Below are 27,281 nucleotides of genomic sequence, written 5' to 3'. Positions count from 1 at the left end.
ATACATTTTAGATATTTTATATGTCTATGCTCTCGCCTGGGTCATTGCAACTTGCGGCATGCCGTCTTTAGGGCAATGTGCATATGAATGAGAAATGTGTGCCTCTATAGAGTGGACCGGGATAAGATTTTAAACTATTAGCAACTTACATTCTGCTCTGTACCTCACACAAAATTCTGTCACAGAGAACTGCGACTGCAACACATCGTCATTTAGACTACTTTTGGTGTCACTTCTGATATTTTTGACATGAATAAACTATTGTGATTGCACTTGTCTGTCTGTCGCGGTTTTCTTTATATTGTAGATATTTTTAAGAAATGTTTTTTGTACGAGTAGGATTAACGACTCAAAAAATATCTTATCAAGGCTATATTGCTACTAAAATGATAATTTTCCTGTAAATTTCTGTCTATTATGTTTTATGTCTTATTTCTAGTTAAATTCCTTTCAAATTTGAAACACAGATGAACACACACACTGGGAGGGTCAAGAAAGAGTTATAGCAGATCAGGCCGCCCCTGTTTTTAAAGCTCTTCTGCAAACTTAAGTAAAAATGTAATTGTTTGCACCATTCATCCTCAATACTGCAATCACTCACCATAAACCCTGACAAAAGGCACTCATCACAGAAAGCAAAAGAAAAGAGCAACAGTTTCTCACTGTCTTGATCTTCATTCACTAAAAAGAGTCAGTGTCTTTCTCCATAGAGATTTATGGTCTCTAATAGAGGGGGACCAGGCCAGCAGTGACTCACAGGGGGCCCGGATTCATCTCTATATTGAGCAGAGGGAGTTATGTTGTAGAGGGCCAGGGGACCAGGAGGTTACTGTCTGAGACATTTTCAAGGTTGCCATCTGGGCCCAAAAGAACCCATCATTGGCCCTCCATGTTATTGTCATTCCTAAAAAAAAAAAAGCTCTGTAATAAAGAGAAAAAAAGCTCTTTTGAAGAAATAGCTCAGTTCTGTTAAGGCCAAAGGGCTTTTGTTTGATATTGGCTCACTTGTGTTTCTGCTTTCTGCTTCAGTCATCCAGTGCTGCCATGTGGAGGTCGTGGGAGCAGAGGTCACTCTCCATTCTCTGTGCCATAATCCTATTGCTGTAATCCCCAGATGTCAGACCTTCTCTTTTTCTCTTTTCTTCTGCCTTTTTTGCCTTTCTTTTAGTCTCTTTCTTTCTCTCTTCTTTGCTATTATTATTTTTCATCTATTATTTTTTTTATTAGTGTATGTTAACATAAAATGCTAGTTGTAAAATTAGCTTTGGCAGAACAAAGGAGTCCTTTTTATTTAAAAAATCTTAAAAATGTAATTTCCATCACAAAATTACATTAAACATGATACATAATTCAAGATGTATTGATGAATTAAAAAAAAAAAAAAAAGACAGAATTATGTTGTGATGGGCATATGTCCACTGTTGGATATTGTTAGAAACATTTAAAAAGTAAGAATGTGAAAAAACTTGCCAATTACAAAAGGCAAAAAGTGCCCATAGTTATAGGTAAACCATTTGTATATGGACAGTGTTGTGAAGGTTACTTTGGAAATGTAATAGGCTACAGATTACAAGTCACGCTATTTAAAATGTAATAGTAGTGTAACTTTTTCAACTACTTTATTAAAGTAATGTAACTGATTACTTTTTATTACGTTTTGATTACTTTTCTAAATTTCTAATGAATGTTTATTTGCAACTGTTAATCATTTTCAAACATATACACCATGCCGGGGTATACTTACAGTAGTGCTCAACACTGTCAAAATCCTTCATCACTTGAATTAAGGGTGTATTCACACCAGGAAAGTCCGCTAGTTCACTTGCTTAGGTCCGGACCAAATACAATGTTTATTTTTTTTGTTTGGTGCGGTTCGCTTTCACACTGCCCTTTTTGCAAGTGAACCAGAAACTGTAAACAAAACCACACGTGTGCTTAAGGTCCTCCATTCATTGGTTTATCCATTCAACCATACCAGAGTTCGTTTGGAAGTAGACCGAGACCACCTCTTCAGCTTGGTCTCGGTACGGTTGTTTGGTCCGCACCCGAGTGCGATTGCTGTATTCACACCTGCCCAAAAGATCCGCACCAAGGGTGGAAACGAACTTGAGTTCGATTCAATCGAACCAAACAAGACAGGTGTGAATACACCCTAAGATGATAAAATTTTAACACATCCACCACAAAATCAGACTTTAGTACCACCTTTTACTTTGAGATTGATCTGAAGTTCAATGCAGATTTAAAATCATAAGAAATAGTTAACTTTTTTGAAACCAAATCTTTGCATAACTACAGGAAACACTGCATCTAACAATGGTTTGGGAAAAAATAATTAATTAAAAAATAATAATAAATAAAAGCATATACATCAACTCAAATACGGTTATCTAATAAGCATGTGTCCTATTCTGTGTACTAAACTCCTGAAACACTGGTGTCTTTTTGAAACATTGTTGTCTCTTTGTATATGATATCACAATAGTTTTCTCAAAATAAGTAAAATGCTCATGAAGTGACTCAGAGCAGCTCTACAGATTTTGTTTATGTACTCATATATTGAGGCGGCAAAGGCTGAAAACACCGCGAGCTTCAGTAGGCCTATGTGTAGTAAATGAAACCGCATGTCTGCGCCATTAATTTCCACGAGGGACGGACTGGGAAAAAAATTCAGGCCGGGAAATCTCACACTCATACACCCACAACAAATTCTGAAACATGGGCAACCCTATTTTTTGAATGGACCTCACATAAAAAAAAGGTTTAAATCCTTAGGTTGGGGACATGCAAAATAATTAAAAGTTCTCACCTGAACTGCACCTTCATTTCCATTTTTCTTTTCAGTCTCTTTATTTTTCCCGGATATCTATCTCTCTCATGACTTTAATACTCAATATTTAACAAAACTGTACTTTCTAAATTGCCTACATGTCAAAATTAGTACATCACGACAATATCGTTATAGAAAAATCCTAATACTGAACACGAGTCATGTTTTTCCCTTACAAAAATGAACCATGATTTTATTATAGTAAAAGTAGGCCTAAAGTAACCATGTTTTTTTTTTTTTTTGGCAAATGGATTACCATTTGTATTTATTTTTACTACAAATTCCATGATTAAACTATGGTTAGTGTAGCAAAAACCATGGTTAATAATTTGTGGTTACCATGGTTTAACAACAGTAACCATTGTCTTTGGATTTAGTAAAATCATCGTTAATTTTCGTAAGGGTTGTGTTGTTGTCTGTCCTAGCTCCCCCTAAACCTATTATAAAATATGATTATTTGTCTGCTAAATTACTACAGTAACATTACAATAGATAATAATGATGTCCTTTATACAGTATTTTGAGTGATGACTGATGAGCAATGGGCTGCAGCTGCTTAACTAATTAAACAAAGACAAAACTACAATAGCATATTTACCGATGAAACTGACCTGCACTTGAAACCCTGAACAGTAGTTTTGCTTCTCTGCTCCACCTGTGCCTGAATTCCACAGGCACGCAGAATGTGCAGGATTCATATAGTCTTTTTGTGGTTTAATATTCACAGACGCTAGTCCATATCGCATTTTGGTTCAAGTGTACTGACCTACTTTTGATTTATTCGTCCAAAATGAGGGATACCTATTCCGTCCGCATTAGGCTATAGGAATTCTGTTTTTATGACTGGATTCTATGAACCAATGTGTTTTATAGGGCCGTATGTCTTAGAGTAGTCAGTGCAATTTGGGAAAGAAATCAATTAAATCTGTATGTGGATGTGTGTAAATATTCAAATGTAATCCCCTTTGTAATCGTTAACATTTTCATAAGTAACTGTAATTTAATTACACATTTTTTCTTAGTAACTGTAACTGATTACAGTTACATTTATTTTGAAATTAAATTACGTAACGCTGTTACATGTAACTAGCTACTCCCCAACACTGTATATGGAGCATGCAAATTGTAATTGAACAGAAAACTGCTTATCTGCTAAACACACAAAAGTGGTGTTCAAATTTACATGCACTGTGTTAGCATTAGCCTATAGCCACCACATTTCAATGCTCTGGTAACCTCCTAGAACACCCAAACTGGGCAATTTTTGCACAACCTATAGCATCACTTTTATTGGAACAAAATTTTCTTCAGAATTTGCACAACTATATAGTTTACTACAATCAGGTCTGTTTTTGTAATTAATGACAGACAATGAAGTGATTTTCATGTCCGATCAGAAGGGTAGGCTTACTCGATGCTTCAGGTACACACAACTCAAGCTAACAAGAACTGCTTGTTTATCAACATCAGTGTATATGAAGATGCCAAAATACCCCAAAGCCAAAAAGAGTCTTGTATCCTTCCAGTACTGCAGCTCACCACAGTGTTTCAAATCTGGTACCACATTGTGGAACATTTCCAGGATTTCTATACTTAATTTATATGACGACAGAAAGGCTCCACACTACACGCACTAAAGACTGAAGTCTTCTAATTAAGTCATGAATCAGGATTATTGGCCTGTAATTGAGAATAAACATGGATGGGTCACCCACGCTTAGACATAGACACTCTCACACAAGAATTTACAGAGGGAAGATACACATAGAGGTTAAAAAATAAAATTAAATGTACATGTAACTCAGGCACATGCACACACGCACACAGACACAAGGCAGCTGTTGCCTCGTGAAGTCAAACAAAATGCTAATATTTAAGCTAATGGATTTAGAGGCGTGAAACCAACATTTGACGCAAACAGATGAAGGATGGATAACCATATAATTCATGCAAAGCTCTGAATCAATAAAAGATTGACAGTTCCTCCAGCTATAAAAAAGACTAATACATTTAAGAAACACTATAGAACACTGACTTCAATGTCCAGCACCAACATAAAAAACTTATATGTAGTAGATTTTACTTTGGATGACATGATCATCCAAAGCCAATTAACTGTGCACTTTTCAGGGACAGGGAATATTTCCCTGAAGTATTCTGGGATTTGCTGCTCCCTTTAGAGTGAGTAGGTAATGCAAATCATATCAGTTCACATTAGTTCTGCTAAAATATGGGAGTCAGGTTTTATTAAGTCTCCTGATACCATCATTTAAAATTCATTGCTAGCATCCTTGAACTAGGCTTGTGCTGCCACTTCTATCTTGATACCACCACCTTCATCTACCATCTTCATGTAACACTCAATCACATGGAATACAATCATTATTAAAATCATTATAAATCATGAAATCCTTCTCTGCACCTGAAACCTGGCTCTGGCGAGTAAATAAAGTTATAAAGTTACAAATTTTAATATATTAATTTAAAACATGCAAAATATAGTACATGAAAACAATTTCTGACTCAGGAACAAACCAGTCTGCAAAAGGCCAATGGAGTTAGATTAAATGATAATAAGCAGGCCTGGTAGGATTTTTTTTTTTGCCTGGTAGCAAAAAAAAAAAAAGTCAATGTTTTAACCTGTTAGACAAGACATTTCGTTAAATCGTATGTCCTGACATGCTGGAATGTGTCTGCAGTGTATAAAGGTTTCATTTCCACATGTATGCATACACATACTCACAGATAATAAATTCAAACACATACTGTAGGACTCTGTTAGAAAACACTCTCTGTTTTGAGAATGCCTCCCCCCTCCTTTCTCACTCTTTCTCTCTCCTTCTCTGAATCACCCCTCCTCTATCTGTTCTCTCTCTCTCTTGTATGGTGTTTGAATGTCTCTTACTCAATATTCAAGGTAAAGGAGTTTGTGCTGATTTATAAGGGGGGTTCAGCCTCCGTCGCCAGGAAGTCTATTCCAGACAATGGCAAACAGGTATATTGAGGGCAAGACAGAAGAGTAATCCAAAACGGGCGTGATCAATAAGCGGCTAACGATATCCAGAGGGCTTGACATATTTTGATTATGCAGAGAGGGCCCCGCCTTTCACTCTTGCAGGGGGGGCTGTGCAGTTTGCACTACGCCACTGGTCATGAGTGTCTCTGTAGGCTAGACCGTCCCTTTTAGCCATGTTCGGTCCATACTTCACGGCATTCAAAGGCATGGCTATTGAAGTCTGCGTCCTTCAAAGAATGCAGCCTCTAAATTGGGACACAGCTATTGACATGATCGCTTATGCAGCTAAACTGTTATAAATGCAATGTAAAAAAAAAACAAAAAAAAACTGACTGTTTATTTATATGCCAATGCAATCACATAAGGTACCTAGAAACGAACTGAAACTAAAAAAAGTAATGTTATGACATAAAATGAATTGCAAATCGTTTTCTAGGTCACGTATAAACAAATTGATGACATTGATTAAGATGGTCAAATTGAAGCTCAAGATGCACTTTGGATAATCTCAGATCATACTGGAGAATATTATCATCAGGTTTTACACTGACTTGTGAAGTTCTTGCATTGTACCATATTATAATTTGTAATGGACATTGTCCCTGTTTATATTAAATATCTTATATCTAATATAAATATGTAATTGAACTAATGTCCAATGAATTAATTAATGAATGATAGGTACAATGTACAGTAATTACTGTGTTCATGTTGTATTGCCAAAGAAAAAAAGTAAAAAAAGTTTGTGTGGTATTGTTATGTTACATTTTTACTAGTGGTCTCAGACTTTTGTACCCCAGTGCACATATCATGTCAAAAACATGTTGTGTATGTATTTGTGTTTGTGAACACTGAAAGGTTTAGATTCATGAGGACTTGTTACCAGAGGACTTGATGATACCAGGGCCACTTAAAATTAAGCAGCTACATACTAGACGCTTGTTCTCTGTGGCCATCTATTATTTCTCTCTTTCTTTCTTTTTTTCCTTTCTACATTTTTTTTCTCAGTTTTGCCATTTCCCCCCCTCCATCCAGGCACTCAGATTCTCATTTTCTCTCTTTTGCTCTCAGTCTGTCTCTCTCCACCAGTCTCTGGGCAGTAGAACTGTCCATCCATGTGTTTGAAATGGGGTAAATGGGTGGATTCAGGTGCATTGTGCTTCACTGGTGGATCAGAGCAGATGGGGGAACTTAGGCTTGAACAGAAGAGACACAACACAGATAAACATGACAAGTTTGCATGTATGTGTGCATCTGTGCATGCAAACTTCACTGTTTATGTGCATTTAGACTGTGACTGGAATGCTAGTGTATACTCTAGTAAATAAGACTTCAATTGTTTTTAAATGTAGATTGATGTAGTTAATATTTCCGTCACTTTATTTTGTTTCAATCAAAACCTTAAACAAACCTTAAACAATAATTTGCTTTTGAAACTTGCAATATGTAACCAGAAATCACTAGCTTATTACAATTGTGTTGTGCTAGATGTATACTTATTCTGATGAGGTAACTAGAATATGTGTATCTGATCATAATTTTGATCAGAAGAGGACACAAGTACAGTTCAACAGAGTTTATTAAATAAGGCTTCAGCAGAGGAGAAAATGATGATCACAGGTATGGATATTCTTGGAGAGTTCAGAGTATAGACTTGTACTTATAGCTGAATAATCACACAGGTGTCTTTGTAGGTGGTGATGGACAGTGTTTTTGGGAAGGTTACTTTGGAAATGTAATAGGTTACAGATTACCCTATTTAAACTGTAATAGTAGAGTAACTTTTTCAATTACTTTATTAAAGTAATGTAACTGATTACTTTTGATTACTTTTCTACGTTTCTAATGCATGTTTTCAACTGTTAATCATTTTCAAACTTTTACACCATGCAGGGTTAACCTTACAGTAGTGCTCAACACTGATACTGTCAGACTTTCAAAATCCTTCATCACTTGAATTAAGATGATACAATTTGAACACATCCACCACAAAATCAGATTTTAGTGTTGCCTTTTATTTTGAGATTGATCTGAAGTTCAATGACGATTTAAAATCCTAAGAAATAGTTTACTGATACTGTTTTTGAAATAACCACAGGAAACACTGCAGCTAACAATGCTTTGGATTTTTTGTTTTTGTTTTTTTAAGTACAGTAGGGTAGGCCTAACCATGTTTTTTTTTGGCAAATGGATTACCATTTGTATTTATTTTTACTACAAATTCCATGATTAAACTATGGTTAGTGTAGCAAAAACCATGGTTAATAATTTGTGGTTACCATGGTTTAACAACAGTAACCATTGTCTTTGGATTTAGTAAAATCATCGTTAATTTTCGTAAGGGTTGTGTTGTTGTCTGTCCTAGCTCCCCCTAAACCTATTATAAAATATGATTATTTGTCTGCTAAATTACTACAGTAACATTACAATAGATAATAATGATGTCCTTTATACAGTATTTTGAGTGATGACTGATGAGCAATGGGCTGCAGCTGCTTAACTAATTAAACAAAGACAAAACTACAATAGCATATTTACCGATGAAACTGACCTGCACTTGAAACCCTGAACAGTAGTTTTGCTTCTCTGCTCCACCTGTGCCTGAATTCCACAGGCACGCAGAATGTGCAGGATTCATATAGTCTTTTTGTGGTTTAATATTCACAGACGCTAGTCCATATCGCATTTTGGTTCAAGTGTACTGACCTACTTTTGATTTATTCGTCCAAAATGAGGGATACCTATTCCGTCCGCATTAGGCTATAGGAATTCTGTTTTTATGACTGGATTCTATGAACCAATGTGTTTTATAGGGCCGTATGTCTTAGAGTAGTCAGTGCAATTTGGGAAAGAAATCAATTAAATCTGTATGTGGATGTGTGTAAATATTCAAATGTAATCCCCTTTGTAATCGTTAACATTTTCATAAGTAACTGTAATTTAATTACACATTTTTTCTTAGTAACTGTAACTGATTACAGTTACATTTATTTTGAAATTAAATTACGTAACGCTGTTACATGTAACTAGCTACTCCCCAACACTGTATATGGAGCATGCAAATTGTAATTGAACAGAAAACTGCTTATCTGCTAAACACACAAAAGTGGTGTTCAAATTTACATGCACTGTGTTAGCATTAGCCTATAGCCACCACATTTCAATGCTCTGGTAACCTCCTAGAACACCCAAACTGGGCAATTTTTGCACAACCTATAGCATCACTTTTATTGGAACAAAATTTTCTTCAGAATTTGCACAACTATATAGTTTACTACAATCAGGTCTGTTTTTGTAATTAATGACAGACAATGAAGTGATTTTCATGTCCGATCAGAAGGGTAGGCTTACTCGATGCTTCAGGTACACACAACTCAAGCTAACAAGAACTGCTTGTTTATCAACATCAGTGTATATGAAGATGCCAAAATACCCCAAAGCCAAAAAGAGTCTTGTATCCTTCCAGTACTGCAGCTCACCACAGTGTTTCAAATCTGGTACCACATTGTGGAACATTTCCAGGATTTCTATACTTAATTTATATGACGACAGAAAGGCTCCACACTACACGCACTAAAGACTGAAGTCTTCTAATTAAGTCATGAATCAGGATTATTGGCCTGTAATTGAGAATAAACATGGATGGGTCACCCACGCTTAGACATAGACACTCTCACACAAGAATTTACAGAGGGAAGATACACATAGAGGTTAAAAAATAAAATTAAATGTACATGTAACTCAGGCACATGCACACACGCACACAGACACAAGGCAGCTGTTGCCTCGTGAAGTCAAACAAAATGCTAATATTTAAGCTAATGGATTTAGAGGCGTGAAACCAACATTTGACGCAAACAGATGAAGGATGGATAACCATATAATTCATGCAAAGCTCTGAATCAATAAAAGATTGACAGTTCCTCCAGCTATAAAAAAGACTAATACATTTAAGAAACACTATAGAACACTGACTTCAATGTCCAGCACCAACATAAAAAACTTATATGTAGTAGATTTTACTTTGGATGACATGATCATCCAAAGCCAATTAACTGTGCACTTTTCAGGGACAGGGAATATTTCCCTGAAGTATTCTGGGATTTGCTGATCCCTTTAGAGTGAGTAGGGAATGCAAATCATATCAGTTCACATTAGTTCTGCTAAAATATGGGAGTCAGGTTTTATTAAGTCTCCTGATACCATCATTTAAAATTCATTGCTAGCATCCTTGAACTAGGCTTGTGCTGCCACTTCTATCTTGATACCACCACCTTCATCTACCATCTTCATGTAACACTCAATCACATGGAATACAATCATTATTAAAATCATTATAAATCATGAAATCCTTCTCTGCACCTGAAACCTGGCTCTGGCGAGTAAATAAAGTTATAAAGTTACAAATTTTAATATATTAATTTAAAACATGCAAAATATAGTACATGAAAACAATTTCTGACTCAGGAACAAACCAGTCTGCAAAAGGCCAATGGAGTTAGATTAAATGATAATAAGCAGGCCTGGTAGGATTTTTTTTTTTGCCTGGTAGCAAAAAAAAAAAAAGTCAATGTTTTAACCTGTTAGACAAGACATTTCGTTAAATCGTATGTCCTGACATGCTGGAATGTGTCTGCAGTGTATAAAGGTTTCATTTCCACATGTATGCATACACATACTCACAGATAATAAATTCAAACACATACTGTAGGACTCTGTTAGAAAACACTCTCTGTTTTGAGAATGCCTCCCCCCTCCTTTCTCACTCTTTCTCTCTCCTTCTCTGAATCACCCCTCCTCTATCTGTTCTCTCTCTCTCTTGTATGGTGTTTGAATGTCTCTTACTCAATATTCAAGGTAAAGGAGTTTGTGCTGATTTATAAGGGGGGTTCAGCCTCCGTCGCCAGGAAGTCTATTCCTTATAGGGATATGTTTTTCTGTATATGTGGCAATTTTATACAAAACACATGTTCTTGGGAAAAACATCCTGTATGGGTATGTCCCCCTATCCTCATTGGTTAAGAGGGTAAAAACTCCCCTCGACATGCCTATATAAGATCTGTATTTCTGTGAATAAATTGAAGTACTTGAGAATACATTTGAATGTGTGTTTTCTTACTTCCCGGCCGTATTTATACACTTGGAGAGACTGAGAAAATTTCACGGTGGCAAAGAGAATATCGAGGGACCAAATTGTTATTTATTAACAGACTCATTATGAAACACATAGAAAATCCTGCACCGGGGTGCAAACGTTTCCTTTGCTGAAAACTTATTTGTGGGAAGACTTTAATCTTAAAGATGTGGAAAGCTTCAGTGTCTGATCACATCAACTAGAAACACTGAAATACGAGTATCACCTGTCAAACACCCTGAAACTGCTCCAGTGATACCTACAGTCATGACACGCATGTCACACAACACCACGGACTGCTTCAAAGGATTAGAATAGAAGAAATGTAAGAAGAAGTGTTCATTAAAAAAAATTAAAATAATACAATAAAAATACTGACTGCAAACTTATGAATGGTGGTGTACATGTAATTATTATTATATTTAAAATGTTCCTTCTAATATTATTACATTACTTTTACTGTTTTACCATATATATATATATATATATATATATATATATATATATATATATAGGATAAAGAGATAATATATTGTTGGGTTCTTGGTGGCATAGCAAGTAAGATCAGTCCAATGGCTATTTTGTAGTAATGATGCATTGACATGGAACTTGCAGTTTAGTAAGTGAGTCATACAGTATGTTGATTCAGAAGCCAGTGAATGATATGTCAGAAGGATTCGTGAGATGGATTCAAACCAGAAACTGCTGAGATCCTGACTCATTATTTTGTGTAGAAAGAATTGAAGGAGAACAGAAGTTGGGTGAAATTCCATTGAGCAAGTGTGATCGAGTTTATCAATATTGCCAGATGAAAAGTATTACATGCTGTCATTATTGTTTTTTGAATGGAGGAGAAGTTAAAATAGAGGACATGGGTTGAAATGTATCAAAGAATGATAAATTTAGGATTAGGGAACTCTGCAGCGAGTGTTTATGTATTCATTGTTTATTTTAAACAAAAGCAGGCAACTGTTAGAAAACACTCTCTGTCTTTTGATGCCGTACCCCTCCTTTCTGTCTCTTTCTCTCTCCTTCTCTGAATCACCCCTCCTCTATCTGTTCTCTCTCTCTCTTGTATGGTGTTTGAATGTCTCTTACTCAATATTCAAGGTAAAGGAGTTTGTGCTGATTTATAAGGGGGGTTCAGCCTCCGTCGCCAGGAAGTCTATTCCTTATAGGGATATGTTTTTCTGTATATGTGGCAATTTTATACAAAACACATGTTCTTGGGAAAAACATCCTGTATGGGTATGTCCCCCTATCCTCATTGGTTAAGAGGGTAAAAACTCCCCTCGACATGCCTATATAAGATCTGTATTTCTGTGAATAAATTGAAGTACTTGAGAATACATTTGAATGTGTGTTTTCTTACTTCCCGGCCGTATTTATACACTTGGAGAGACTGAGAAAATTTCACGGTGGCAAAGAGAATATCGAGGGACCAAATTGTTATTTATTAACAGACTCATTATGAAACACATAGAAAATCCTGCACCGGGGTGCAAACGTTTCCTTTGCTGAAAACTTATTTGTGGGAAGACTTTAATCTTAAAGATGTGGAAAGCTTCAGTGTCTGATCACATCAACTAGAAACACTGAAATACGAGTATCACCTGTCAAACACCCTGAAACTGCTCCAGTGATACCTACAGTCATGACACGCATGTCACACAACACCACGGACTGCTTCAAAGGATTAGAATAGAAGAAATGTAAGAAGAAGTGTTCATTAAAAAAAATTAAAATAATACAATAAAAATACTGACTGCAAACTTATGAATGGTGGTGTACATGTAATTATTATTATATTTAAAATGTTCCTTCTAATATTATTACATTACTTTTACTGTTTTACCATATATATATATATATATATATATATATATATATATATATATATAGGATAAAGAGATAATATATTGTTGGGTTCTTGGTGGCATAGCAAGTAAGAATGGCTATTTGATATATATATATATATATATATATATATATATATATATAGGATAAAGAGATAATATATTGTTGGGTTCTTGGTGGCATAGCAAGTAAGATCAGTCCAATGGCTATTTTGTAGTAATGATGCATTGACATGGAACTTGCAGTTTAGTAAGTGAGTCATACAGTATGTTGATTCAGAAGCCAGTGAATGATATGTCAGAAGGATTCGTGAGATGGATTCAAACCAGAAACTGCTGAGATTGTGAGTCTTTTTGAATGATTCATTAAAAGAACCAACCCATAAGTAATTTGTTCATGAATCAGACTAAACAAGTCATGCTGTATTCTTGTTTTTGCATGCAGCATGTAAGAAGCACTGCTGTGATCTGCGACACACTTGTGGTTTGTCATGTCTTAAATATGTACATTTTAGTTACGCCTAACAATTAACTTGTTAACTGAATTCGAGAATGTGTTTTTCTGACATGACATGAAGGAACACCCTGCATGACCCATTTGCTTCCACTGTCTTACATCTTGAGTGTGGTAAATTATAATTTTTTTCCAAAGGACACTACACTAACTGCAGGAACAGTTTGCCTGGAACAACCTGAAGTGTTTTACTGAAGGACTCAACGTTTATGAGAAATCGCAGTGACGCATGGGTTTCCCCTACCTAAGATTTAACCTGCAACCTCCGTTTCTGACCACTAGACTGTCACCATCCCCACTGATGAGCAGATGCTGATCACATACTGTGTATATGTGAGTGTGAGAGAGAGATAGCTGTGTGTTGGCCAGACAGCAGGTGGGCTGTGAGCTCAATTTTCAGCCAAAGTGATGAGAACAGTAGAGCATGAAAGCAAGCAAAGTTCTTTATTTAGGATGCACAGTTGTCACACATGTAGCCCATGATACCCTTAAACGTACACCCTGTCTCTCTGTCTCTTCATCATTACCTTTTATTCTTGATTCAAGCCCAAAGGACCAGAGATAGCACAGTCCCCTCCTTACCACTTAATTACCACATCAAAGATGCATTTTTGAATGTTTGCGGCTTTCTTGGCCCAATGATCCTACTAACGATACTGATACATCAACACTCAATAAGCTAAACATCTATCTAATTAACAAAATAATTTCGAGCCATGCAGTTTACATTGTATGTAACTTGAACAAAGAGGAAGCGTTTATATGTTCAGGTGTTGTTGCTGACAAAATGATTTTTTTACAAAATGAAAACTAAAATAAAATCTATAAATCTGTATTTTCACATTTAAACTTTTTTTAAGCTGAATGAAGTTACACAGTACATTTACACAGTATCTATATATCCAGCCATCAATTTATCTAGACAAAAATATAAAATTCAGTAATGTTAGTATATGTTAATAAAAAATGCATTAAATATGTATTTAATAATGTTAACAGACTACAGTTTGAAAACACATTTTTGTTTTAATTATCTAGCTAAGCTTTATTCAGTATTAACAGGTGCATCATATCAAGCACAAAGTCATGCAATCTCCCTAGACAAAAATGTTTGGTAGTTGTACAGCAAGAATATGCCTGTGTCAAAAAAATCTCAATTATCACCATAGCACAGAAACTGCACTTGTTAAAATTAAAAATGACTTGCTTCTTGCGTCAGACCAAGGCTGCATCTCATTGCTAGTTTTACTTGATCTTAGTGCTGCGTTCGACACTATAGATCATGACATACTCATAGATTGATTACAAAACTATACAGGTTAACATCATACAGAACTACCAGATTTTGCTATAAGTTTGATTGCATCATATAATAATTGCTGTTAATAGTGTTCATCGTCTGTTTGATTACGTCTTTAATTGATTACATCTTTAATTGATTATTCCGTCCATTTCTGCCATATGTACATTAACTGACAGTCACCACTGATAAGCTACCACTAAATATGGTAGAAACTTAATTTACTGTAAAGTTGCTTTGCAACGATTTGTATCGTGAAAAGTGCTATACAAATAAACTTGAATTGAATTGAATTGAAAAAAAGAGGTCAAAAAAGTAATGGTTTATGGGGTCAAACTTGACTGGCCTGCACAAAGCCCAGACCTGAACCCCTCTGAGAACATTTTAGATTAATTGGAATGCTGACGTTGAGCAAGGCCCCACTGCCAACATGCCTAACATTACTGAGGTGTCTGAAAGAGAGCAGTTATGTGCATCTACATTTAGTCATTTAGCAGACACTTTTATCCAAAGCAATTTACAAATGAGGACAATGGAAGAAATCAAAATCAACAAAAGAGCAATGATAAGCAAGTGCTATAACAAGTCTCAGTTAGCTTAATGCAGTACACGTGGCAAGTTTTCTTTTAAATCATATAATAAATAAAAAGAAAACTGAATAGAAAAAGAAAAGAGCAAGCTAGTGTTAGAGGCCTTTTTTTGCTTTTGTTAATTGTATAATAAATAAAAATAAAAAGAAAACAAACAGATAAAATACAAAAAGATTAGAGAAGCAAATGTTAGGTTTTTTTCATCTATAGTATAAAGCATCCGCTTGCTTCTTGACAATCCTTTTACACGGTTTAATGAAGACCTCTGCACTGGATGTTACCATTCTCCACACTTCCACGCTCCAGAGAGTACTACTGAACTGATATTTTAGGCAACTGTCAACATTTTTTTTTTCACGCTTTGCAAGTTGGAGATTCCTCTTATTATCACAGTCTCTTAAGTAAAGTGTCAGAGAAAGAGTGGGCTGTGAAGAAAAACTATAGAGCGAGGGAGAGAAAAGGGAAGTACGCTGAAAATAGAACGAGCAAAAGATATTGGACAATGAGTATGTTTACATGAACAACAATACTCCGATTTTAATACGATTAAGACAATACTCTGATTAAAAGTCTACCATGTAAACAGAGATTTTTGATTACCTTAATCCGGCTAAAGTCATAATCGAAGTAAACAGAAATCGAAGTAAGACATGTGGAGTATTCCTATTTTAGTTGCATTACTGAAGTGCAGGATATACATATACCTCAATCACATTATTACCATCGTGTAGGACTTTTCGCTGCATTTTGCGACAGGATACACACTCGGCAGTGCTCAACCGTTTGACGGCAAATAAAAGAACTTCAACACCCGCCGTCGTCTGTATGCACGTACAAATAATTAACTGCACTTTAAGCTTTCATAAAATTAAAAATGAAACACCCAAAACTGTACATGGCATCATCACGAAGACGAACTATATGTTTATTCGTGAAATTCCAGAGGGGACGTCGGATGGCGTCACGTGGGGACATAATGATGTGTGCCATTAATCGAACTATGTACTATAACATGTAAAACGGGAACATGAAAGGAATATTCTAAAAGCAACTCATGTAAACACCATAATCATAATATTGGCTTATTTAGAATAAGGTAAATAATTAGATTACTGATGTCCATGTAGACATAGTCAATTACTTGCTGTGTGTGCCTGCAAACAGAAACAAGGCCACACACACAGATATTTGGGAAACTTTCTTCACTGAATGTCAAGAAACACAAAGAGAGACGCACACAATGTATGTGATTGTTATGTGTTAATTGGCCACTGGGACACATGGGGTTGTGTTTATGCACATGTCCCCCCTCTCTGTCGCTTTCTTTTTTTATTCCTTTCGTCCTTTCATAGACAGAACCTCTCTCAGCTTGTAGAATGAGCAATAAGTAGCAGGTGGTGAGCAACGGCACACTAATGGGCCGTCTCTTCAAAACAATACGAGGAGAAAGAAGACAGACTACACATTTGATGTTAGATTTTAGATGTCCCTTGAAAAAGTCAGTAAAATTATCCAATCTATCATTACAGAGTTAGTATAATAGTCAAGACATCAAATTAAGTGTACAACTTTAAAGCATGACAAAAGATTATTAAAACATGATTTAAACTTTTACATATATATGACAAATATGAAAGTATACTCTCTTCAAATACATTTAAGTAGCCTTTACTTACATTAATATTGTATTGTCTGCATGCACAGTTTTTTTTAATTCTTTTATTTGTTTTATCACTTCTTTTTCTTTTTCATAAGGAGTCTGTAGCCCAAATTCAACATAATCAGCATACATTAAGTGAAGTTGCTTGTGTTTTATGGGGCTCTGGCATTTTCAGCAGTTGTTTTGGGTGACTTTGGACATTGTAAAGCTAAATATGTGGGATGTACAGTAGCTATATGTTGGGTTTGTGTTTGGGGTATTAAAGGAAAGAACCCACTGAAACCTTTTATTGTTAATTCTATCCCCGTATTAAATCTAAGACCCTTGTGAGCTGCAAGAAATCCAAACAATGAAATAAATTCTAGCACAAAGGTCATGTCTAAAACTCGGTTTACTGTGAATAGTAGCAGAACTATTACAGAGCAACAGTATCTCTTGTGAATCAGACAAGGTACACAAACAACTGCTAGTAATCACTTAAGAGTTCTGCTGTTATTTACTATTGACTGATTAGTTACAGTTTTCAATTTTAACAGGTTAAGAGGTAATCCAAGAGCACTGATTAGGGTTGCAAAGGGGTGGAAAATTTCCGGTAAATATCCAGAAACTTTCCAAAAATCCCTGGAATATTCCAAAAAAATCCTGGAAAGTTTCCAAAAGTTCTGGAATGTTTCCGAAATTTACTGGAAATTTTCCACCTTTTTGCAACCCTAGCACTGATATAACAGTCCAACAGCACTAGGACTTTTCAATGTTTGTATGATGTTGCGTGTCTGTGTTTTCAGGGATCTTGACAGGCTGTCATTTTTGATATTGGAGACTTTGTAATTTTTTCAGAAGGTAACATTGTTACACCTGTAGATTACAAATGATTGTCTTTGTGCATTAAATCTCTCAACTGTGTAAATACACTGCTTCATTCAGGAACAAAACACCAGCATTGCTCAGAGACACACAACGGTGAATTCTGCTTTGGCAAGTTTTTGGACCGATTTTCATGGGGGGACAAAAAAGAAAACTGGCAACAGCATTATCACCTCAGGTACACATTATTCTTTTAATAACTCAATTGACTGTCGTCAAGTATTCCTTACTTGAATTATACAATGTGTGTAGATGATCAACCTGTCATGTAATGAGATGGTTTGTGGTTCAACAATAACAGCATGCATGGTAGGGCAGGAAGATTAAATGGTAATGGACATTACTTTCTTTGCAGGAGCTGTGGAGATCGTGGACAGAGGATCGAGCACACACATTGAGTGAATGTGAGTAAGGAGGTAAGTAGAGCTTGGAACACACAATGGGAAGACTTGTTGACATGGAAAACAGGAACTTGGAGAATACGTTGGAACATCGTTGCAGGAATTTGGAAAACAGGTAAACAGTCTTTACTCAAACGAGACCAGACAACTATGAATCTCGAGGTGTGTGCTTAAGTATAGTGGCTTACAAGGAGGTATAAATAAGATTCGGGGCTTTCATTATCTGGAGTGGATTCTGGAGCTGGAATCAACTCTGGGCTGAACCTGGGGACTAGAGTCATTTCAGGGCTGAACTTGGGGCTTTCATTCTCTGGAGTGGACTCTAGAGTGGCCTCCATTTCGCCAACTTTGAATGAGGATCCTGCAATCCATTATGCAAAGACCATAATGACCAGATGGGATCTCCTCACGGCATCACAAATTGGATTTATGACAGGGGCAGTCATGGCCTAATGGTTAGAGAGTCGGATTTGTAACCCGAAGGTTGTGGGTTCGAGTCTCAGGTCCGGCAGGAATTGTCATGGGGGGAGTGAATATGCAGCACTCTCTTCCACTCTCAATACCACGACTGAGGTAAGACCCTTGAGTAAGGCACTGATCCCCCAACTGCTCCCCAGGTGCCGCAGCAAGCCACAATAAGTGGTTTAATAGCTTTCCATGTTTATGGATTTTTTTTTTTTTTTGTATGCAGTCAGCTAATAAGTTGTCAAAAACAAACAAGCCATTTGCTGTAACTTGCACCACAGAGTAAGAATGCAATAATTTCATGCTCACAGCCAGGGCTGGACTGGGACATTTTTTGGTCCAGGCGGCCCACCACCACTTCGAGATTATATATATATATATATACAGTGGGTACGGAAAGTATTCAGACCCCCTTAAATTTTTCACTCTTTGTTATATTGCAGCCATTTGCTAAAATCATTTAAGTTATTTTTTTCCCTCATTAATGTACACACAGCACCCCATATTGACAGAAATATTGTGAAATATTTTTACTATTTAAAATAACTGTTTTCCATTTGAATATATTTTAAAATTTAATTTATTCTGCGAGTTCAAAGCTGAATTTTTAGCATCATCTCCAGTCACATGATTCTTCAGAAATCCTTCAAATATTCTGATTTGCTGCTCAAAAAACATTTATTATTATTATGTTGAAAACAGCTGAGTAGAATTGTTTCAGGTTTCTTTGATGAATAGAAAGTTCAGAAGAACAGCATTTATCTGAAATATAATTTTTTTGTAACATTATAAATGTCTTTATCGTCCCTTTTGATCAATTTAAAGCATCCTTGCTAAATAAAAGTATTAATTTCTATAATTTCCCTAGGAAAAAAAATATACTCTCTCCAAGCTTTTGAATGGTATATGTAGCCTATAATGTTACAAAAGCTTTTTATTTCATATAAATGCTGATCTTTGGATCTTTTTTATTGGATCTTTCTTACTGTTCAAAAAATGTTTGACTGGTAGTGTGTGTATGTATGTGTCATGCACTCATGATTTTTAAGGGGGCACGAGTGGGGGGGTGGGGGCTCGTCATGCTTGTCACGTGACACAGCAGTCACAATATCACTGTATAACTGATATAGGCTTATGTTTTATTTTATTTTTTTCCTTTTTATTCGAAATATTTCCAAACGTGTATCAGGAAATATCTCGATTCTCAAACATGTGTAAGTAAATGCGTTTTTGTACCCGATTGTTATTTGTGGGTGACAAAGTAGAGTAATGGTGTAATCTATTAACTACACATAAAAACCCAACTTTTTACTTAAATAGGCCTACCAGATATGGGTGTCATATTTTTAACACGACTGACTTTGTATTTGTGTGTGATGTGATGTTGAGATGATGTGAATTTAATAACAATATTGTAAGTTAGGCTACTATATTAGGCTATAACCATTTAATTTTACAGAGAGCAAAGAACATTTAAATTATCAAAGAACATTTTCACTTCAGTCTAGCCAGAGTTCAGGCACTCTCAAAAACTCCCATTTAAATCACTGAAGCAGTTTAAACTGTGAAATGAATATCTTACTTACATTCATACGCACATCTGCACAGTCAGCGAGCAAGTGAACAAAATACTGCGTTTCAGCGATGACTCATCTGAACGCCTCTGATTGGTCATTGCATTCATAAGCTCAACAGACTCGTGTGTGATTGGTTATAATGCAGCGCTGTACAAAAGCGTCTGTCTCTGGCTCAGTGCAGATTTGCATAGCAGCTGATGCTGTGCCACACTAAACGATCTAATCACACCGGTGTGATTGTATCAAATATAAAAAATACTATTCGGTTATTTTTTGTCTTTTGGAAGCTGCATTTAAAATCCATTTGGCTCAGAAATCTGAGGGGGCACGAAAACGTGGGAAAAGCCGACGAGGAAGAAGTTGGGGTGAAGCGATCTTTATATAGGCGGAGCAAAATACTTCATCGCTCTGTCTATAGCGCATTGTGATTGGATGTTTACGCTGTCAATACAGGAGACAAACCAATGGGCCTCTGGCTGCTCGCTGTCCGTGCGTGATGGTCCTCGGCAAAAAAAAACAAAAAAAAACCTTCTGTCGGCCCCTTAAGTGTGTCGGCCCACCGGGAAAACGCCCGATATGCCCGATTACCAATCCAGCCCTGCTCACAGCTTTTCATCAGCTGTCAGGTTTGTGCATATGAATATCTATGTGTGAATTATAGATTATTTGTACTCTAACATTGTGTCATATAACAACCCAGCTCCACCTCCTCTTTTTCATTAGTTTGTTACATCTGCAATCAGTGAAGTGTGTTCCTGGCCTTTAGATCCCACAATGCACAATTTACAGCTTTACAGGGCAGTGACCCCAACACTGGATGAAACCCCAAAACGGTAGGCCACTTGAGGGACTCAAAGTGTCGGCTGTATAAAGGAAGCGGAGTAAGAGGCCCATCAAATCTAGTAGGGACAGAGGGTGTGCGCCATGACCCTTTTACACCCTTAGAGCTCCCGTTCTCTGTTTATGTCTGGCTCCCTCTTAACCCTTAAATCTCTCTTTCCCTTCTTATTGATACCCATCTCTCTCCTCTGCATTTGGGCCCCATTCATCCTTCATGTCACCGTCTTTATCCCTGGGGAGTATGTGTGGGGGGTCAGGGTTAGGCAGGTGCAGAGCCAGCGAGAAAGCCTAAGAGCAATGGAAAAGAAGGGGTAGAGGGGGGACCACTCTCCGTCTGTCACTTGGCTCTGTTTTCTCCCTGCACACCACTAACTACCCCCCTCCCAATGCTGGATTCAGTGTGGACCAGACTAAGAACTGTAACCATGCTACTGTATGTGTAATTAATTCACACATTCACGCCTTCCCCTGAGACTAGTCACAGACCAATATATTGAGATGATTAGCATCAGCCAATAACCATGTCCACTTGGCCATTTAACAGAAGAGACTATTTCCTTGCTTTGTCAGCTCCAAAGTCTGCTGGCCATTTTATCAATGCAATTTCTGTTCAAATTTGTGAATTTTGAGTACATGTTGTATAAAATACATTTTCATTTCAGCAAGTTTGTGTACCAGGGTTGTGAATCTTTCAGAAATTAAATGAATACCTTTTAAATTTCAATTCAATTCTTGACTTGAATTTAGATAAAAAGAAAAAAGAAATAGGATACAGATCTGTGTTATTGTGACAAAGTTATGTTGATGATCTATAGTACATTATAGGCCTTATGTGTCCCAAACAATGCACTAAAAACAATTTACTATGTAATCTGTCTAGTGTAAGAATTTTTAAAGATTATTTTGTCATTCAGCATCAGGGTCTGATAGCCAAGCAACCCCCGACCACCATCCCCCACCCCCCAGTAAGGAAAGATGTGACAAAGTTGAATGCATTCAATGTCCAACTTCAATATTTGAAGTGTACTGTGTTGAATTTCTTTAAATCAAAATTCAGCATGTTCCACTTCCAGTCATTCCAAATTAAACTCAAAACCTGTAGAATATTGCCGATTCAATTCAAATTCAAACTCATGAATTGAAAGAGAGACGATTCATAAACTTTCAATTTTTCCAATCCGCTTGTGCATATTTCATTTGCTATCATTCAATTGTATTATGTATATAGCGGTTATATCAGCCTATGTAATATTGGTCGACCACTATACCTGAAATATAACTTTTTTCATGATTTTACTCTTCTGTCTTTTTTCTTATTTTATAGAACCATTTGATCAGTTATTGACATATTAATAAACAAGCATGGTCTGCACATGTTACACAACACCAAACCCAAACATACAAGAAACTGTCAGGAACAAAAGCAGTAATCCTACCTTGTCAAAAAGAGACTTCCATTGCTGAGAGAAGCGTTTGTGTAAGACAGAGAAAGAGGAATGAAAGGAATGAACACAGATATAATTGAGAAAAAGATGAACCAATCTAAAATTCATCTCTGTTCTTTTCTGCTTTTCAACAACATAAATCATGCATCTGCATATTGTCACTTACGTCCTCTGGAGCTACAGGAAGGACATCGGTGCTCTCTAGCACCTCGATCTCTTCGCCCTCTGCGTGAGCAGCGACCGCTGGGGATGAGTTCACCATAGCACCTTTGCCCCTCACAATCCACCCAAATAATGATTATCTCTTCTCATAAAGTTCTGCCATGATGTCTTGTTCAGGTATATTCCGCCACATATATCCACATATATGGTTTTGACAACTCCGAACTTCATGCGGACCTAACTGGTATTATTCCAGCTCTGTCATAATATCCTATATGGCACGTGAGTTTATCCCAAATTAAGTGGGTATGTGGAGTTCCTCCTCGTTTCCATATTTCATAACAGGATGTTTTAGACACTGTAAATCCACAGTACGTCACACATAAGTTCTCGATAGATTTTTAAACACGCCCGTCTTTCCCAGTATAGCGTCTGGCTTCATCCTCAAACAGTCCCCTGCAAGAGAATCATCGTTTCTTTCTGAAGTCCCTTTATGCTGTTTTGTGTTTTGTATTAAAATATTATCATCCAGTGTCGTGCCTGGCGTGATTTTGCTCAAACTGAATACCCGGTATTTCACCAAACAGAATGCGATAACATGATAAAGCGAAATGATCAGGTTATTTACAACAGTGGCTAGAAGTAGCATACCTTGCTGTTGTTTCGCATCCACAGCGCGTGCCAGCAGCGTCCGAGAGGAGCGACTCCTGCCAGCATCCACAGAGCGCTTTGCCAAAGTTCACTGTGACCGAGCGAAGCGCAGACAGCATGGGGAGATAAATGAGATGCATCCGCCTCCTTTCACTGGTCCTCGTCATTTGGGCGCTTTTACAAGTGCTGATCTCAAGTGATGGGAGGTGAATATGGATGCGCGTGAATTATATTTCATCTTGTTCGTTTGTGTAGTTTGTCTTTTATGTTGTTGCGGTTTTGCCACTGGATTTGTTTTCTGGATCAATAAAGTACATCTATTTACAGCAATAGGGTTATTTAAAACAAACTGAGCAGGAGTCCTGTGGTTCTGATAATAAAAGAACTCACACAGGTCATCCTCGTGGGGAATTTGATTGAAATGACTGGATTTCGCCCGCGAAAATTTGCCGAACAAAAATGTTACACACCACCAGCGTTAATTTTAACAGCAAATTTTGACTAAAGATAAACTTAGACTATAAAATCTGTTAAAATAAATGATAGCCTATTAAGGCTTGAACATGCAAAAGAGACATTTAAAGGGGTCATATGATGCGATTTCTATTTTTCCTTTCTTTTTGGAGTGTTAAGCTCTTGGTGCATAAAGAAGATCTGTAAAGTTGCAAAGACTAAAGTCTCAAATCCAAAGAGATATTCTTTATAAAAGTTAAGAGTTAACCACGCCTACCTAAAATGGCTCATTCTAACACGCCCCCACATATCTACCTCACTATGTGGGAAGATTTGCATAACGCCGCCCAAATGTTCACGCAAAGAACGAAGGCGTAACTTTTATTCTCACTGTAGTATTGTTGCCGCTGCCGCCATGCCGTGGAGACACTGTGTGCTTCGTTGTGAAAGCGAAACTACTTTGTTTGGTCTTCCAAAAGAGGACGATATCCGCTTCGTCATGCCTAGAGCTGATCCGTGCTGGTCGCTGAGGGAATACATCAACTTAGTGCTGTGGATCGCCGGATCGGCTTTCACCGTGGACGAAGCCTGGGGTCGTCACATGTGGTTGCCGCTCCGTCGTCGAATCCGTCGCCGTTCTCGACCCCGCCGCCTTTGCTCACTCTAGCCCGGCTTTCGCTCACGCTAGGCTGTGTTTTTCGTTGTGAAAAGCGAAACTACTTTGTTTGGTCTTCCAAAAGAGGACACAACTACAAATCAGTGGTTAAGTTGCATTTACAACACTGTTCCAGAACATTTTAACCCAAATCCAGATGTGTGCAGCACATTTTATGGAGGACTGTTTACTGATCCTGGTAGAGTAGACTACAATGCCGGCAGTTCTGACTCACATTCTGTAAGTACGTTTTAATTTAAAGAATTTGCCACTGATGATTCAAACGCGAGTTTTGGGCAGTGTAGAGTAACATTTGTTGTTTGTCATTTCTCAGATCACAAATGCAGACAGGGTTTTATGTTTACGCGGCGCGATGCAACGCAACACGTAAACAGACAGTATAAGTCATTATAATCAGTAATTATGTCCCCACTGGATGCAACAAATGCCTCATTTGTAATGGGTTTTAATGTTTTTTTCTCGTCGCTCCGGCCAGACACGGCATCAACAGTATGGTGAGGGGCGTAACATTTCCGACACACGCTTGAGGTATTCGGCCAATCACAACGCACTGGATAGCTGGCCAATCACTGCACACCTCGCTTTTCAGACCGATGAGCTTTGTAAAAATCGACGCATTTCAAAAAGGCGGAGCATAGCGGAGAAACAATAATGTACAGTATGTGGGAAATAATGTGTTTTTTTAACTTTAAACCGCATAAACACATTTCATTACACCAAATAATGTTCTTTTTAGCAGCATCATATGACCCCTTTAAATGTTGTGAAATAAACTGTTTATTTATCTGAAAATCAAATAAAACCACTTCTCATAAAGAAACAAGAACATTGTCTTCTTGTCAGCAAAAGACTAGTGATTATTTAAAATATAGATTATTCCTTATTAAAACTAGGCCTACTTAAGTTAGCAGTGTATGATTTTCTTTTTTCTTTTGTTGTTTGATTAACTATGATGACAAAGACAGCAGCAGGTTTATTAGGCTGATGTCACTTTAAGACCTATCCAATATACAAGCATCTCATATTCTCCCAAATGTTACATTCACGTGATACATAACCAATTGGATTTGCATGAACTAGCCAAAAAAAAACAACAATTTGACATCATTTTGTGTGTATTTGTCCGTTTCAAGTGTGAAAAGACACAAAAGAGGACTCAATTCAATAGAAGCTTCGGGTCTGTGCACACAGAAAACCGTAGCTTACCGGATTAAGTTTCTTTAGCATCATCAACCTTTTTCAAATTTATACATATATCTGTGCTTCTCTTTCACCCGGATATTGACATTTTTAATTATATTTTATGAGACATGGAGCAAATGTATGCTAACTTATGCGCTGCCAGGTAGATCAGTAAACTTGTGCATCTAACCTGTATACCACGTTACAAATTAGTTCTGATTGGATCCCTGTCCAAATCGTCCCTCCCTAACATTTCATCTCGTTTTTATTTGTTGATGAAAATTTCAATTGATTTTCATCATAGTTTTTGTATTTCAATACGTTTTTTTATTAATTATAATTTCATTGGTGAAAAAATTTTGTTGACATTATTTTCGTCAACGAAATTAACGCTGGACCACACCTTTATAAAAAAATTATTTACTGATAATGTTAGAATTAAACTCACATTTACTGTTGTTTGGTGCATTTTCACAGTCAAATTTAATAATTTTAATAAGAATCTGCATGATTGGAAATTTAGTTTGAAAGATTTCACCATGCAGATTTTGTATCGGGTTGACCAACAGAAAGCTGGTTGGTTTAAAAGTGACTTCCATATTAGCTATATATATACAGTGGGTACGGAAAGTATTCAGACCCCCTTAAATTTTTCACTATATATAGTATAGTTAGCCAATCGTATGCAACACTGGAAAGGTAATGTAATTGGCTGTTGTCACTATGATGGTCTGTCTGTCAGCACCAAGCTTCAAACACGCCCTCCATCAAGCGTTGACGTCAACACTCCATTTGAATGCCCCGTCATAATACACAAAATGTCACTTGTTATCATCTATTGGTATAACAATATAACCTGCACCACTAAATCCCCACCACTAATACTCACACTGACAGTGTGACTAGAACGCCACAAAGAAAGACTAGCAGAGTGATACAAACATTGAAAAGTCCCAGTGCTGCTCATTACTCCTAGTCGTCTGCTCAGCCAGTCAAATTTAAAAGGGTCCTATTATGCTTTTTACACTTTCAACTTCCTTTAGTGCATATGTTGCTGTTTGCGCATGAACAAGATCTGCAAAGTTACAAAGCTCAAAGTCCACTCCAAAGGGAGTTATTCTCTGTATCAGCACTGTTTCTGATCTCCACAAATGCCTTGATTGTAGTCCATTTAAGGATGGGTATTCAAGTAACATATATATATATATATATATATATATATATATATATATAAATAATACCACTATCACTATGATAGTGTTGTTCTCAATATCTGCAGGGTTGTGATTACCTGTGGCCTTGTGCCTGTCAGCTAAAACCTATAAAAGATTATCAGATTTTCTATAATTAGCCACTTTTCAAATGCACATGGAAAAAAAACACTTACTCATCCAACACATTTTTTTTTAATGAGTGTAGTGACGACAAACTGAGCATGCTTGTTTTCCCTCACAATAACTCTTGGCATTGGTCCTGAGGATGTATTTCCATTGTAACTTATAGACCATAGTTATTTATAGCATAAAACACCTACACGAGCACTTTTAGTTTTGGGAGTTTCTCTATACAGGGGTGGCGATCGTTGGTTGGAGAGCCACAGCCCTGCAGAGTTTTGCTTCAACCCTAATCAAACACACCTGAACAAGCTAATCAAGGTCTGAAGGG

The 27,281-nt window shown here is 36.8% G+C and overlaps 1 protein-coding gene across 1 annotated transcript in view; it reads right to left on the bottom strand.

Annotated features, from left to right (window-relative positions):
* LOC107591910 (rhomboid-related protein 3-like) overlaps positions 1 to 22,934 on the bottom strand; it is a 62,917-nt gene extending 39,983 nt beyond the window's left edge. Inside the window, exons 1-2 of the mRNA XM_016281186.1 lie at positions 22,659 to 22,934; positions 22,484 to 22,507 (exon numbers count right to left, since the gene is read on the bottom strand). Coding sequence (XP_016136672.1) covers positions 22,484 to 22,507; positions 22,659 to 22,754 — 120 coding nt within the window. The 5' untranslated portion in view covers positions 22,755 to 22,934. The remainder of the gene's footprint in view (positions 1 to 22,483; positions 22,508 to 22,658) is intronic.
* Positions 22,935 to 27,281: the final 4,347 nt, after the last annotated feature.

The sequence above is a fragment of the Sinocyclocheilus grahami genome, unplaced genomic scaffold (genome assembly GCF_001515645.1).
Source record: "Sinocyclocheilus grahami isolate Dianchi unplaced genomic scaffold, SAMN03320097.WGS_v1.1 scaffold148.1, whole genome shotgun sequence".
Classification (NCBI taxonomy): Eukaryota; Metazoa; Chordata; class Actinopteri; order Cypriniformes; family Cyprinidae; genus Sinocyclocheilus; species Sinocyclocheilus grahami.
Note: the sequence above shows the minus strand (reverse complement) of the source record. Positions and strands in the feature narration are given on the sequence as shown.